This window comes from Typopeltis vanoorti, chromosome 16 (genome assembly GCF_054136105.1).
Source record: "Typopeltis vanoorti isolate ZY-2024b chromosome 16, IOZ_Tvanoo_1.0, whole genome shotgun sequence".
Lineage (NCBI taxonomy): Eukaryota > Metazoa > Arthropoda > Arachnida > Uropygi > Thelyphonidae > Typopeltis > Typopeltis vanoorti.
Genome location: NC_143564.1, coordinates 80,166,208 through 80,181,907, shown reverse-complemented (window position 1 = coordinate 80,181,907; position 15,700 = coordinate 80,166,208). Strand labels below are relative to the sequence as shown.

The 15,700-nt window shown below is 33.2% G+C and overlaps 1 protein-coding gene across 1 annotated transcript in view; it reads left to right on the top strand.

The window, feature by feature from the left end:
- The window catches only part of LOC150098155 (SURP and G-patch domain-containing protein 1-like), a 292,494-nt gene extending 279,664 nt beyond the window's left edge, over window positions 1–12,830 (top strand). Inside the window, exons 11-12 of the mRNA XM_090406236.1 lie at window positions 3,059–3,188; window positions 12,518–12,830. Coding sequence (XP_090262362.1) covers window positions 3,059–3,188; window positions 12,518–12,544 — 157 coding nt within the window. The 3' untranslated portion in view covers window positions 12,545–12,830. The remainder of the gene's footprint in view (window positions 1–3,058; window positions 3,189–12,517) is intronic.
- Window positions 12,831–15,700: the final 2,870 nt, after the last annotated feature.

Genomic DNA, 15,700 nt, shown 5'->3' with positions numbered 1-15,700 from the left:
CTTTGACTAGCAGCGTGAGTTAATGTGTTACAACGTGTCAGTTCGGTACTTGCGTTGGTGTTGTGCTTTGTTCAGTGCCTGCATTGATGTTATGTTCTGTTCTGTTCGGTGCCTGCGGTGTAGAAGACAGTTTTGTTTGACAGTTCTGAATATTGCTTATAAATTTGGGACAATGTCAGGGGTTATTGCAAAAAAAAAAAAAGTATATGCAGAGAATCGTCAATTTCAAGACAACTGGACGGAGGATTATGATTATTTTATTCTGAATAAAGTTTTGCCTGTATGTTTGCTGTGAAACGAATCCGTATCCGTCAACAAAGAATACAACTTGAAGAGACACTTTACTTTGAGACATGCGGATCACCCAAAAATTGATGGACAACGAAAAGATGAAATACAGAAGTTGAAGAACTTGGATACCCAGCAGCAAATGTTCAACAAGCAAAGAACGCAGCACCACAGCATTGTCAAAGCCAGCTTTGTGTGGTAAGCGAGAAAATCGCTAAGCATTTTAAGTCATTTGATGAAGGAGAATTTATCAAAGAATGTCTGCTGGATGTTGCAAGTATAATATGTCCTGAAAAGAAAAAAGACTTCGAGATTATTCGTTTGTCGAGACGTATTGTTGTCTGGCAGATAGCAATTATGGCTTATGATATCAAAAAAAGTTTAAAAGAGAAGATTGCTAGATTGGTAGCATTTTCAATTGCTTTGGATGACAGCACCGATGCCTCTGATACAGCACAACTAGCAATATTTATTCTAGGAGTTGATGCAGATTTCAACATCACAGAAGAATTATTGGTGCTTCGGCCATTAAAAGGAACAACTACCGGTGAAGATATATTTGAAACAGTCAATACAGTCTTCGAGAGATTTGGGCTTAAATGGAGTTCACTATCTGGCATATGCACTGATGGAGCTCCTGCAATGGTTGGTGCACAGAAGGGATTTACTGGAATAGTTCATGAAAGAGCAATTGAACTATAGATCCATCCGGAAAATATAACAGATTTTCACTGCATTATCCACCAACAAAATCTGTGTGCAAAATCGATTAAATTCACAAATGTTATGGAAGTTGTAAGAGCCAGTATTAACTTTATTAAGTCACGTGCACTTAATCACCGCTGATTTAAGGAGTATTTGGCAGACCTATTTTCGGATTATGAAGATTATGTCTTATTATTGTGAAGTGAGGTGGTTGAGTAAAGGTAAATGTTAAAACAATTTTATGATCTGAGACAAGGCATTGCAGATTTTATGGACATAAAAGGAAACACAATTAACCAAGTAAAAGATGATGAGTGGGTGTGTGATTTAGCATTCCTTATAAATGTCACCAGATACCTAAACGAACTGAATCTTAAATTGCAAAAACAAGGACAATTGGTTCATGAACTGCATGGACATGTCAAAGCTTTTTGTAATAAACTAAGATTGTTGGAAAGTCAGATAAGAGCTAAAAATTGTTATCATTTTCCTACTCTAGCAACTCATAAAAATATCTTTATTATTATTATTATTATTTGACACCTCCAGGGGTCTGAAGACTCATCGAGGGAGAGTGTGCCAACAGCATCGAATGATTGGACCCCTTCCAACTACTAACCACGCTCAAACTTACTTAACTGAGCCATTAGTAGCAGAGGCTCTACCAATCGACCAACCTTTGCTGGCAATTGTTATGGAGATGAACTGAAGGCACTAATAGAGCAATTTGATACAAGGTTTGCCAACTTCAAAAATAAAGACTTCACATTCGCTATATTTGCTCGTCCGATGGATGCTGATGTAAATAATGTGCTAGAAAACTTACAGATGGAATTTATTCAGCTTCAGGCGGATTTACTGCTAAAATCACAATTTAACAACATTGCTTTGATGGATTTTTATAAATTTTATTTGGTGGAAGAAAAATATACAAATTTACGTGCCTTTTCAAGAAAAATCATTTGTCTTTTCGGCAGCACATATATGTGTGAACAGCTTTTTTCGAGGATGAAATACAATAAATCAAAAATTCGGACAAGAATAACGGACGAAAACCTCGAAAATTATATGCGATTATCCTTAAGTAATATTAACGTCAATATTGATAGTCTCGTAGTTGAAATAAGGCCAATCTTCACATTAAATTGTTATGTCGTTCATTATATTATAAAATTTATGTAGAGCTTTATACCAAAGCATTATATTATAAATAAATGAAATATGAAGTAGCAACTTGTTTTTATTTATTTTATTTAATAATTTGGTCCAACCCTTGACTCGGAGACAGAATGATAATTTGGCCCCCAAACTAGGAAAGGTTGCCCATGCCTGCTCTAAGAGCAAGCTTTGCAAGAATAACTGCATCAACTTTAACATCCACCTGAATTTTGATATTCAAAAAATAAGAGAAATGACAACTGAACTTCGAATGGGAGCCAGTGCTGTATAATCAAGGATTTATTAGGGAGAGACTGAAAATGGTACTGTCACCCTCTTGTGACTTTGTTGGAGAACTTATAGTATCCATTCTGAGATGATAAAATACCTCCCATCTTCCATGGATCTCCTCCTGCTCTTAGTCTACAAACAATACAGAAATGTTGAAATTACATGAATGTTACATTTACATTTAGTTTGAAGATATGCAATTGTCTCTCTGATTAATAATCTGAATGTCGAACCGAAAAGAAAGGTTTGGCGGAGGGGTTGTATTGAATAGTACTTTTATGTCTTTAGTACTTTTAGTACTTTTATTTTCATTAAAATCAGCAGAACACTTTTTTCCCCTAAGCAGTGAAGAAGTGCTTAAAAAATACTCAAAAAACCTGAGCTGTTAACATCATCTCTCATAATTCTTTCAGTATCATAATGACATGTAAAGTTGATTAATATTCATGTTTTTTTTTTTTTTTCACAATTTTTTTTCTGTGAATAAAGAACAAATTCCTTCCTATAAAACTGATATATTTTTTTTAGAAATATTGATGTATATATTTGAATTCTGTTATAAATTTTGGAATTTTTGAAAGTACTAATAACATCTACCTTGCCACTTCCTTTTAAGAGCTACACCACCTGTGGAAAATGCAGGTTTTGGACAAGGAAGGCCAGATGATGTAAGTGCAGGAGATGATGAGTATGAAGCATATAGGAAACGAATGATGCTGGCATATCGATTTAGGCCTAACCCATTGGTATGATGCTACTAAACTTTTGAAGACATTTATACATAATAATAAATTCAGTAGTAATTGTTCTTTATTCTATACTGTTTGTTTGCCTTCTAAATTTATGAAAAAATCTGTGTGAATTGGTAAAGCAGGAGAATGGGAAAAAATAAAAATAAAATCTGAATTTTTTTTTTAACCTGAGTATAAAGTTTGGCAATGGATTAAAAGGATAGCAAACATAGATTCACAATGATTTTTATTTGATAGCTTGCATATGAAATAGCAACTATTTATATCTAGTAATATCCTTTTAATCCATTGGCATACTTTGGGTTAAAAAAAATTCAGATTTTTTATATTTTTTTTATCCATTCTCATGCTTTTTCAATTAGTATAGTTTTTTCTTAAATTTAGAAAGCAAACAAACAATACAGAAATGTTGAAATTACATGAATGTTACATTTACATTTAGTTTGAAGATATACAATTGTCTCTTTGATTAATAATCTGTGAGGTCTACTTAAAAACTGTTAGTTCATGTTTTTCTAAAAGGTTTTGCATTCAGCATCAGATAGGTTTATGGTGAATAAAATTAGCAAGTGTTCTAGAATGGAGCACAGGAAAGGCAGATGTTAATTTCCATTGTTCTTTTTCCAGGAATGCTAATTTCCACTGTTCTTTTTCCAACATAAAGTTGATGCATGGGTGTAACGTGTTGATTTTGGTTAAAAAGGAAAGTAGAGATTCTTTCGAGTCTGACCAAATGGCAAACACATCATCTACATATCGAACCCAAAAGAGGTTTGGGGGAGGGGTTGTATTGAAGAGAATAGGGATTCTTCAAGATGCTCTAAGCAGAAATTAGCAAGTGTAGATGATGGCAGGGGGGGGGGACTTATATGGTTCTGCAGATGAAATAGCCTGATTGCATGACAAAGTCAAACAGTTCAACTCTATCTGAAGGAAACTCATCTTATAATGTGGGTTTATGGTTATGACCCTTACAGCGGAAGTTGTCAAGTTCAATGCAGCCAAAAAAAAAAAAAGCACGTCAAGTTCCCAGTAGTGTCGAGTCAATGATTTTTTGTTTTTTTATCAAATGCATTGTCCATGAGGGATTTGAGGTCAAACAGCCAAGTAGTTTTACTGTGAGGTTTTGAAGCAGCTAAGAAAGAGAGAATTTGCCACAAACATCCGGACAAGTCAAAGAACAACTGGGGTCTTCACCATGACAATGTGCCTGCCCACACATTACTCATTGTTCAATAGTTCCTGGCTTCCAAAAACATGACAGTTATTCCTATCACCCTTATTCGCCTGACCTCACTACCTGCAACTTTTTCCCCAAGGTAAATTTTGGCTGAAAGGTCATTGTTTTGAATGATTAATGAGATCCTGGTAGAATTGCAGGAGGTGCTCAACACAGTCACACTTCAGGACTTGCAGGGATGTATGGAATCATGAAAAAACTACTGGGATTATTATATACATGCCCAAAGGGACTACTTTGAAAGAGATGATGGAAACTGGGAGTTTGGATAAGTTTTTATGGTCAAATTCCCCAAACTTTTGAGTAGCACCTCATAAGCAAGATTTCAAGATCTTACATCAAGAATGTTCCTGACAAAGTTGCAGTGTTGCTTTGTGATTAAAACATGAATGTAGAATACTTTTTATACAATATCATGCAATAGTAGTTACAATTATATAAGGATACTTAACTACACAGTGTCAAAAATAAAGAAAATTCCACCAGTACCAATTAGCAATATTGTGAACATTTACTAAAAATGAAGACTTATCTAAACAGCAAGTGCACGACACTGCTGCTTCAAAGGATGACAATGGTGCCACCTCCTTGTTTTATTTTTTCACCACTGAGAAATATCCAGAAACCAGAATAAAGTAATTAAGTGCTCTCAGAGAATTACTGCAGAACAAAATAAATTGAATAAATTGAGTAATTGGACAAGCAAATGGGAATGTGAGTTCAATGTTGCAAAATGTAAGGTTTTAAAATTTGGAAAACAAAGATGGGATGCAGAATTTATGCTTGGTGAGAATATATTGTTGGAAGTAGAGGAAATAAGAGATCTGGGGGTGATAGTGGATAAGGATCTAAAATTTAGGGGACACATCGCCAAAATTGTGAAGACAACACAAAGACTTCTGGGAATGATGCGGAGGACACTGACGTGTAGAAGTAGGGAGATTCTTGTTCCATTGTATAAGGCTCTGATTAGGCCACACATGGACTATTGTGCCCAGATTTGGTCACCGGGTTTTCAGAAGGATGAAGATATGTTGGAAAGGGTCCAAAAGTGACTGACTAAGGTAGTTTCTGACCTCTGGAATGTTGAGTATGAGGAAAGATTGAGAAGATATAATTTGCAGAGTCTGGTGGAGAGAAGGAAGAGGGGAGATATGAGAGATACCTACAAGTTGGTAAGGGGTTGTTATAAGATCAATGGTGGAGAAGTTCTACAGAGAATAGTGGGAGATCAGGGGAGAACCAGAGGTCATCCCTGGAAACTGTATAAAGAGGGTGTGAGTAGGGGAGTGAGAGGCAGGTTTTTTTCGTGCAGAGTTGTGAATGATTGGAATGCCTTGCCTGAGAGTGTGGTGTCTACAAGGAGTTTGAGTGTGTTTAAGACACGGTATGATGAGATGTGTGTGTGTGATAAAAGGACCTCCCAGATGAGTCTTTGACTCCATGAGGTCTTGTTTAATAATAATAATAATAATAATAATAAAAACATTGTGATAGTCAAAGCAGATAAAGGAATTGCAACTGTGGTGATTATAATTATAATGGAAATATCCTGTTAAAAAGGGTATTTCCATTATAATATAATTGAAATTAAAAAAAAGCTGTGTAAAAAGAAAATTAGCTGTATAATGAATCAATATCCCTCAAAGTGCATTCTACATCATCCACATATGCTAGTACTTTATTTTCTTTCATAGTTAGGGAACTCTTATCCATCACACAACATTGGAATTATTAATTGTCATGAAATTTAATGCCCTTGTAAAAGTGGTTATTTTTATCTCTCTTATTGTGTTTTTTCCCCTTAGAAAATTAGTGTTTTATAGTATATTAGTGTCAGTTTTTGTATTTTTAGTGTTTTATAACATATTTATTAAGATATTGTAGTATTTAATATATAACCCCTGGCAAAAAAGTATCCGATCTATATTGTTATCACTACGACGACTGCAATATACACGATATATTTCTTGACAAGTTTAACATATAAATGTTTTAGCATGCATGAAATGAGGTAACTCACGTTAAACTATAAAAAGAAAATTTTTTGTATAATTCAAAGATTTAAAGAAAATAAATTATCTGTGTTAGGAAAAAGTATCCGATCAAGCTGACAGTTGAGAAAAAGCAAGCAATCGCTGAGGAGTCAAAAGTGTATCACTTCCCAATATGCAAATCTAATTGTCTGTGCACACGTAAAGGATAAAGAAAATGTTTATAAGGAGCGAAATCTGAATTCTATCTATGGTGTTAAAGGATCACTCCTGTGAAAGAACTTTCAAGCAATTAAAAAAAAACAGGATGATTGAATATCTGAAAGATGGGATATCTCAAAGACAAGTAGCTAGATTACTAAAATATGCTCAAAGTACTGAATGCGATATTGGGAAAAAACATTGTTTAACTAATAGTGTAAAAAGCATGCCTCAGAATGGATGTCCACATGCCACCTCATGCAGACAGCACAGAAAATTGGATGATCTTGCGAAAACCATGCGCAATTCAACATCCAAATAGCTTAATGCTGCATGGTTGAACTACAGAGTGAAAATGTAAGTGACTGCATAGTACGAAATTGGCTGAATGGTAAGGATTTTGCTTTTGCAAAGGTAAAACGAAACACGTTTCCAATGGTGTAAAAATCATGTAAATTGGGAATTTGATGTCTGGAAAAAGTCATTTTTAGTGACACATCTCAAATTTGCCTTGGAACTGGTGATGATAATGGTATCTTTGTATGGAGAAGAGTTGGTGAAAAGTTCTTTGATGAGTGCATTAATACCAAGGCTAAATTTTCACCCTCATTTATGGAGTTGCATGACATCACAAGGTTTTGGAAAACTATGTATCATGCTACATACAGTCAATTTCAATATCTGCGAAGAAATTTAAGCATTTTTTGGTTCCTATTTTGAAAAATGGTTCTAGGATTCCACTGACTTCATTTTTCAAGATGATAATTCATCTTATCACCGTGCCAGACAAATCAAGAACTATCTGCGAAATATTGACACCAAAAGGCTCACATATGTCAAAACCTTATTGAGTCTGGCGACGAAGGACGAAAGCCATCATTTGGGCTAAAGGAGGAATAACAAAATACTAAGTTAGGTAATCGGATATATATTTCCTGATCAAAGAATTATAGCATGCTCATATTCACATATTCTTCAGTGATTGATTTTCTATTCACCTAGTTTCTGGTTAAAAGTAACTAAAATATTTTTGTATTAAATTTTATTTTTTATTAAGTGTAGTATTTAAGTGTATTTATATTCATAACTGTTCAAATTGAACAAAATTCACGTATTTAGGAAAATTAAATCCTAATATATCATCATCAAATTCCTGACATGTACCCTCAAGGGGGGTGTACAGGATAATGATAGTACTACATGAAAAATTTACATCATTACTAACTTCCTATCTACAAGTTTGTTCCAATTCAGTCTATTACTTGTCAAGACTTCAACATTATCAGATCTTATATTTCTGTCGTCTAAGGCATTTTTACCGTATCAATCCACCTATATCTTGGTCTTCTTATGGGTCGTTTTCCTGCCAACCTGGCAGAGAACACTTGTTTTGCTAATCTTTCCTCACCCATTCTGTTTAAGTGATCATACCACCTGTGATTAGCTCTGCTAACGCATTCCTGGATGTTGACAATGTCAAGTTCTTTCCTAATATCCTCGTTTTTAATATGATATTGCCATTGATGCCATCTGTTCACGCCTATAATCTTTCTCAGGACTCTCATATCTGCGGTCTCTAGTCTTTGGTCAAGTGTTTTACTTCTGACCCAGCTCTCAGATCCATAAGTTAAAACTGGTTTGAACACTGTCTTGTATACAGCTAATTTAGTGTTCCGACTAATTTCTCTCTTATTCCACATGAATAAGAGAGTCAATTGAATCAATTCAATTGACTTCCTACCATACCAGCTTTATTGATTCGGTTATCAATTTCCATATTTAATTTACCATCTTCACTAAAAATCGTGCCTAAGTAGCTGAAATGTTTTACTTGTTCCACAGGTTCTGCGTTCAAAACACAGTTGACATTTTCAACAATTCTACCTATTTTCATTGTCTTTGTCTTTTTATTGCTGACCTTCATACCATATCTATTACAACAGTTATTCAATTTAGTCAGGGAATCTTGCAAACTTGTAGCAGATTTATTTAGAAGTATAACATTGTCTGCATAAAGCAAAGAGCTGACATTAACATATCCATTTCTAATATCATGTTTAATACCATTTTCCTTCATAATGTGATTCATGTAGATAATGAATAACAGAGGAGATAATGTACATCCTTGTCTCACACCAGATTTAACATTAAACCATCTTCATGTACTTCCTTCATTTCTAACTGCTGACTTACAACTCAAATAAAGACTAACTATTGCTTGATATAATGCCCATTGACACCATATAACTGTAGCATATTGAATAGCTTCTCTCTTGTCATATGCCTTTTCCAGATTGACTAAACTTAAATACAGATCTTTGTTATATTCCCATTCTTTCTCAACTACTTGTCGTTAAGTGAAGATATGATCCTGACAGCCTCTATTTGGCCTGAATCCAGCTTGTTCTTCACCAAGTTTTTCTTCCACAATTCTTCTCAACCGTTTCACAAGCATACTGGCATAAATCTAGCCTGGAACATTCAGTAGGGATATACCTCTGTAATTCTCACATTCGGTTTTATTTCCCTTTTTATATATGGGTACTATGAGAGCTCTACTCCAATCATCTGGAATTCGTCCCTCTGTCCAGGCATTCTGAACTATGCAGTGCAGCCACTGAATCACTTTTATACCACCATACTTCAGCATTTCTGGTAGAATATCATCCAATCCTGCTGCCTTTACACATTTCAACCCTTTGATCGCTTTTTCTACTTCAAGTATGGATATGTATTCCTGACTGTATGCCTGTTGAGTGTTTTTTGCCACTGTGCTATCACTGCTTGTTTCATTTAGCAATTTTTCGAAGTAATTACTCCATACTTCAAGGATATCTTTTTCTCCCATTTTCATGTCACCTTTATCATCTCTAACTCCTTTTACAGCACTCTTTCCTCCATTTCTAAGCTTCTTCAACAGCCTCCAGAATATCTTACCACCTTCTTGATATTTGTTTTCTATGTTCTTGCAAAAGTCTTCCCATGACTTTTGTTTAGCTAGTTTTGCACACTGTTTAGCTTTCTTACATTTGCCGCTGTATTCTCTAAGAGCAAAAAGCTGACTTATTTGCCAGGAACATTTGATATGATTTCTTCTTTTTCTTTACTGCTTCTTTAACTTCCTGTGTCCACCATGGAGTCCTGATTTTTCTATCCTTGCAGACGACCTCACCACATGCCTCTCTGGCTGATTCAATCATGGTTTTCTTCAAGGCTTGCCACTGAATCCCCAAGGTTTGATTCTTGTCCTCAAACTCTTTCATTTTTTCTTCAATAATCTTTGTGTATTTTAGTCTACAGTTCACATCTGAGAGCTGCTCAACTTTTATTCGCTTTAAAACTTTCTTACATGTCATTCTTTTCAATATGAAATTCAATTTTATCCTGCTCAAGACTAAATAGTGATCGCTTCCAATTTCAAATCCTCTGTACACTCTGGTGTCCTGCACCAGGGAGAAAACATCACTATCAACAATAACATAGTCAATGAGACTTCTTATTTCTTGCCTCTTCTCTCCATGTGAATTTGTGCACATTTTTATGTTGGAACATGGTGTTAGTAATAACCAGTCCATGTCTTGAGTAGAAATCCAACAGGTATTTGCCATTATTATTAGCTTTGCTCTTTTCTCCAAAATTTCCCAAAACATTGTCACGAGTCTGCAAGATTTAAGATAACCAGTGATGTGCCACAACGATTAGTTCTTGGCCCACTGTTATTTAGTCTGTACATTAATGATATTGGGAAGGATTTGAGAAGCGACCTACAGCTATTTGCTGATGATGCAAAGAAATCAGAAATAGCACTTGCAGAATGATTTGAATAGGCTGGAATTCTGAGCATGGGAAAATGGATGTCATTTCAATGTCAGTAAATGTAAAGTCATGAACTTTGGCCATGATTAGATATCCAATGTCGTATTATATTGGTCGACTTATGCTAGAAGAAACTTTATCAGGCTAGGGTTCTTGGAGTGTTAGTAGATAGCAAGTTGAAGTTTGGGAGACCATGTAGTGAAGATCGCAAATATATCTCAAAAGATAATTGCAATGCTGAAACGAACTGACATGTAAAGACAAGAATGTTATTTTGCCTCTTTACTGGGCTTTGGTCACTTGGACTATTGTGTGCAGGTCTAGTCTCCTGGTTTCCGTTGTGATTCTGATACAGTGAAAAGAGTGCAAAAAAGTGTGTTAAAAATTATATTATATCAGGATTGTGGAATGCTGATTATGAAGACAGATTGAGGATTTGTAGACTGCAGGCACTAGCAAACAAGAGAAAGAGGGGCGATATGATTGACACTTACATACTTCTGTTGTACTGAATACCAATAGATAGAATTTTCACTCTGTGGAGGATGGGGAAAGGATCTGAGGGCATCTTTGAAAGCTGAAAATGAATGCTACCAAGAAGTTCATGTGATCTAGATTTTTCTCTCATAGAGTGGTGTGTGTGTGTGTGATTGGAATGAATTTCCATTGGATGCTGTGTGTGCGTGTGCGTGCGTGCGTGCGTGTGTGTGTGTGTAAGCAGTGTGAATGAATTCAAGAACAAGTATGACAGCTGGTGTGTGTAGTATGTGGCCTCTCTTGATGAGTCCCTGACTGCCTGGAGGTCTCTCTCTTAATAATAACTTCCTGCAGAAAAATAAAAATTAAATAATAATAATAATAATAAAATATTTGATGAAATTCTGTGGTCACATCCATATGAGCCAGACCCAGGAAGATACAAGATAGAATTAATGCAGATGTCATATATTACCAACATATAACAGAATATATATATATATATATATATATATATATATATATATATATATATATATATATATGGGTAATATATTATTGAAAAAATATTCTGGATCAGAGATAGTTGTAGAAAGGTTTTTCCACTTGGTTACAAAATAAGTTTTGCTTGCCAGTAAATTATATTCATATTTAATTCTTTCTCAAGTTTAAGGAATATAATTGTAAGGAACAGTACACATGAAACATCTTTACAAATAAACTACTTGTATACTAAGGCAGTTGATGGTTGCTTCGTGTGCATTCTTTGTTTGCTTACACTTCAGTAAAGGATTAAACATAAAAGAATATAAATTCTTCTCAAGAATAATTTACTTTGTAACAAAGTGAAAAACACTACCTCTGTAAATCTCTTAGCATGATGAGAACTTTTTACAAGATCTTTTCAGTGGAAGGGGATGAAATTGATGAAATTCCGTGGTCACATCCATGTGAGCCAGACCCAGGAAGATACCAAGATAGAATTAATGCAGATATCATATATTACCAACATATAACAGAATATATATATATATATATATATATATATATATATATATATATATGGGTAATATATTATTGAAAAAATATTCTCAATCAGAAATAGTTGTAGGAAGTTTTTCCACTTGGTTACAAAATAAGTTTTGCTTGCCAATAAATTATATTCTTGTTTAATCCTTACCCAATTCAATATACAAGAAACAAAAACAGTTTAATAATACCAAGATACATTAAAATAAGAAGAAATATACAAAATTATTAAATAAACTTCAAAATACAAATATCATCATGTAAAATATATTGAGGTGCTGGTTTCATATGAAGTTAATAGGGTATTTCCCACAGAAATCAGACAAACTGCCTAAAAATACACAAAACTTTCAGATGACAAGTTTGGTATATAAGATTAACCATCCTATCTGAGCATTAATTAGGTTTACATGGATCTACTTTGCTGGGAAAGATAAAGTTGTAGAGATATTAACTTTTTTTGTGGCACTCAGAGTAATGTTATTGTTGTTTTTTCATCATTGTTCAGTATAGAAAAAAAGTGTTTTAATAAATATGGGTTTATCACAAGTTATTTTTCTTTTCAGAATAATCCAAGGAGACCATATTACTAGATAAACAGTGAATGAAAATTTGACCGAAACCAGTACATATTTTATAATATTGTCTGTTGTAATCATAAAATGCATTCATTTTTCAATTTTAGATATTTAAAAAAAAGTTTATGAAACCACCATCATGTAAAATATCTGATTAATGAATTGTGTTTTTTGTAACAGTTATATAGAGAACCTCTGGAAAAAAAAAAAAAAAAAATTAACTATGCAGCAGATTCAACAATAAGATATCTGAAATAGCAATTTCTTTTAAAATAAAAAAGAAAAAAATAGTTTTAAAAGCCATGTTTTTTTGTTTTTCTAACATTAAAACTTTGGCCAGTAGCATTTTATTATCAAGGCAGTTTGAGACGTGTAGAAATTATTATTCATAGATATTATTCTCAATGTTCGTTTCACATTTTATTACTATTAGCATCATTTATTTTTCGTTTTTTCTTTACTTTGAACATTATTGTTTGGATTATTGGCCTCTTTTTAATGATAAAAAAGTGCTTGATATTTGGAATTATTCCTATGAAAATGCAAAAATAATGTCAACCCGAAATCTCCATTTTCCATTAACAGAGAAATATTTAAAAAACAGGAGGAGGGGGTAGAAATATATTAATAGGTTGCACACAGTGACAAGTGACAGATATAATTTTATAAGAAATATTAATAAACAAAATATAGAATGGTAAATGAAGACTAAAATATTAGTCTTCATTTACCATTCTATATTTGGGCTCTCTGATAGAAATTGTTAGTTTAAATAGTACAGTAATTCATCTAACATTCATAAAAAGACAGTTTTGGGTGTTCTGTTTTTGGAATGGCACATTCTACATTTTTTCATGTGAATCTGACACAAAAGGCAAATAATATTAGTGCTGTTAAATAGATAATCTCAATGCTCTGCACTCTGCTCTAGAGACTAAATGAAACTTTTCAAACTGTTTCAAGTCTCTGCAAGCAGAATGGTGGTCTTACACCAAGAAGTGAAATTCTTCTGCTACTTGAAGTTGTTTACAAACATTCATGCATGTGTTCAGACTTCAACCCATAGTTAGTTGGGAAGAGAGTATACTATCCAATCAGACCAGCAGACGTATCTCTCAACATGTGAGGTTTTAGTTAAATCTTGACAACTTGGGGCATTGTAAAATGTTTTGTGCATATGTATGCATGTATATTTCTTGGCTTCAAGTGGTGTCAGATTTCAGTACTGAAATCTAGGAACACAAGTAAGATCATAGATATATGTATATACCTATTATAATTAGGGAATTAAAGGAGTGATGACAATTCATTGTTCCTTTAATTTCTTTCACTACTGTTATTTCTAGTTACATTTGTAACACGACATCTAAAATCTTTTAAACTTCTTTGTTTGTGAAAAACTCTACTAATGGAACTTTCACCATCTTGTTCCAAAACTTCTTCCATATCTCTCACACACAGCTCTCCAATTTACTAGTTACTGTATTCTTTTCACTTACATGTGTTATTCTATTCAATATACAAGAAACAAAAACAGTTTAATAATACTAAGATACATTAAAATGAAAGAAATATACAACATTATTAAATAAACTTCAACAACAGAAACTCGTCTTAAGATCTAAAAGGATGACTAAAAAAAATCACATCTTATCTGGGTCTAGATTATGCCTACAAAAAATGTGTGTGCTTCTTAACTGCATCTGGACTTCTCTAATAAAAATTGAGAAACAGTATCTCTTTGGCAAGAACAGTTCTTTATCCAGAAAATTATATTTCTCTTATGAAAGTCTTGAAAAAAAAACTGTGGATTTCCTGTTCATAGTAGTAAAAGAGATATTTCTTCCTTAAAAGGCTTTTTTAGAAAGTCGCGTAAATGTTCCTTATTTTTCTTCTTACTGTACGAAGTATTTCCAAGAAAAAAATAATCAACCATTTAAAAATCAACTTGTCATGTCTAATTTCTGAAAATATCTGTTAAATTGTTACTGTTCTAATGAAGCATTTAATATCTGATAAATATTTCTCTTTTTATATGAAAAACTTCATTTATCAAGTTTTAACGTTCCTTTAATTTCTTTCACAATTGTTATTTCTAGTTATGTTGATAGCAAAATAGTTAAATTATTTTAAACTTCTCTGTTTGCGAAAGACTGCTACTAATGGAACTATTTCTAGTTCCATTAGTAGCAGTCCGGAAACCTTGATCCAGAAATTATTCCATATCTCTCACACAGCTCTGCCATTTTACTAGTTACCATATTGTTTTCACTTGCATATGTTTCCACATAAAGCATGCATAATTACTTCCAGATTCTGCTTCATTCATGAAGTGAAAGAAACTGACATCATTACATGTTATCATCACAGCACTTTGCTTGAAAGCAGTAAAAACTTATACTTTCAATGAAATAAGTATTAATTTATGTATTTTAAACATATACAGACATTAAACTAAAATACTTCTTTTGAACAGACTTTACTTACAATAGAGTGAATTCACTTAGTTAAAAAATTAATGCTACATATAAACATTATGACAGTAAAAACTTGCTTCAGTTCACTATAATATCAAAATATTTTATATGATTCTTTGCATCATAGGAAAGCACTCCGAAGTAATGTAGATATTTTAAGTGAAAATTTGTGTAACAAAGGTTATTAAGAATAGGTAGATTTGTAATATCCTCCTATATGTTTATATTTTTTCTTTAATTCTTTACTCTAAGGGTTAGTTATTTCCGATACCAGGAGAACTATGGAAAATTTATTTAGAGTTAACGACTGCGCCACCAGGGTTCTCCTTGTTGTATTAGATATATTCACAACTTCCCTTAGAGTCAACTCTGAGATTTATCCTAAAGCTTATTTAAGAGTCATGGCTAATATTTAATACTTTCGCTCACAGGTCTGTAATTTTTTTTTTTTTTTTTTTGAAACAGTGCATTCATAAAGATCAGGTGGTACACTTCTTTAACATAACAAACATGTTAATTTAAACTAAAAGGCAATTATACAAGATCATATAATATTAAAGGGTTCCCTCTTACTTCTACTCTTAGCATATAATTTTAGCAATTTAACATTTGTATATACACTGAGTTATGCAACATTATAACACTCAAGGAAAACTGTCAGCCCTTCTCAATACTAAGATTAACCATGCTCTAA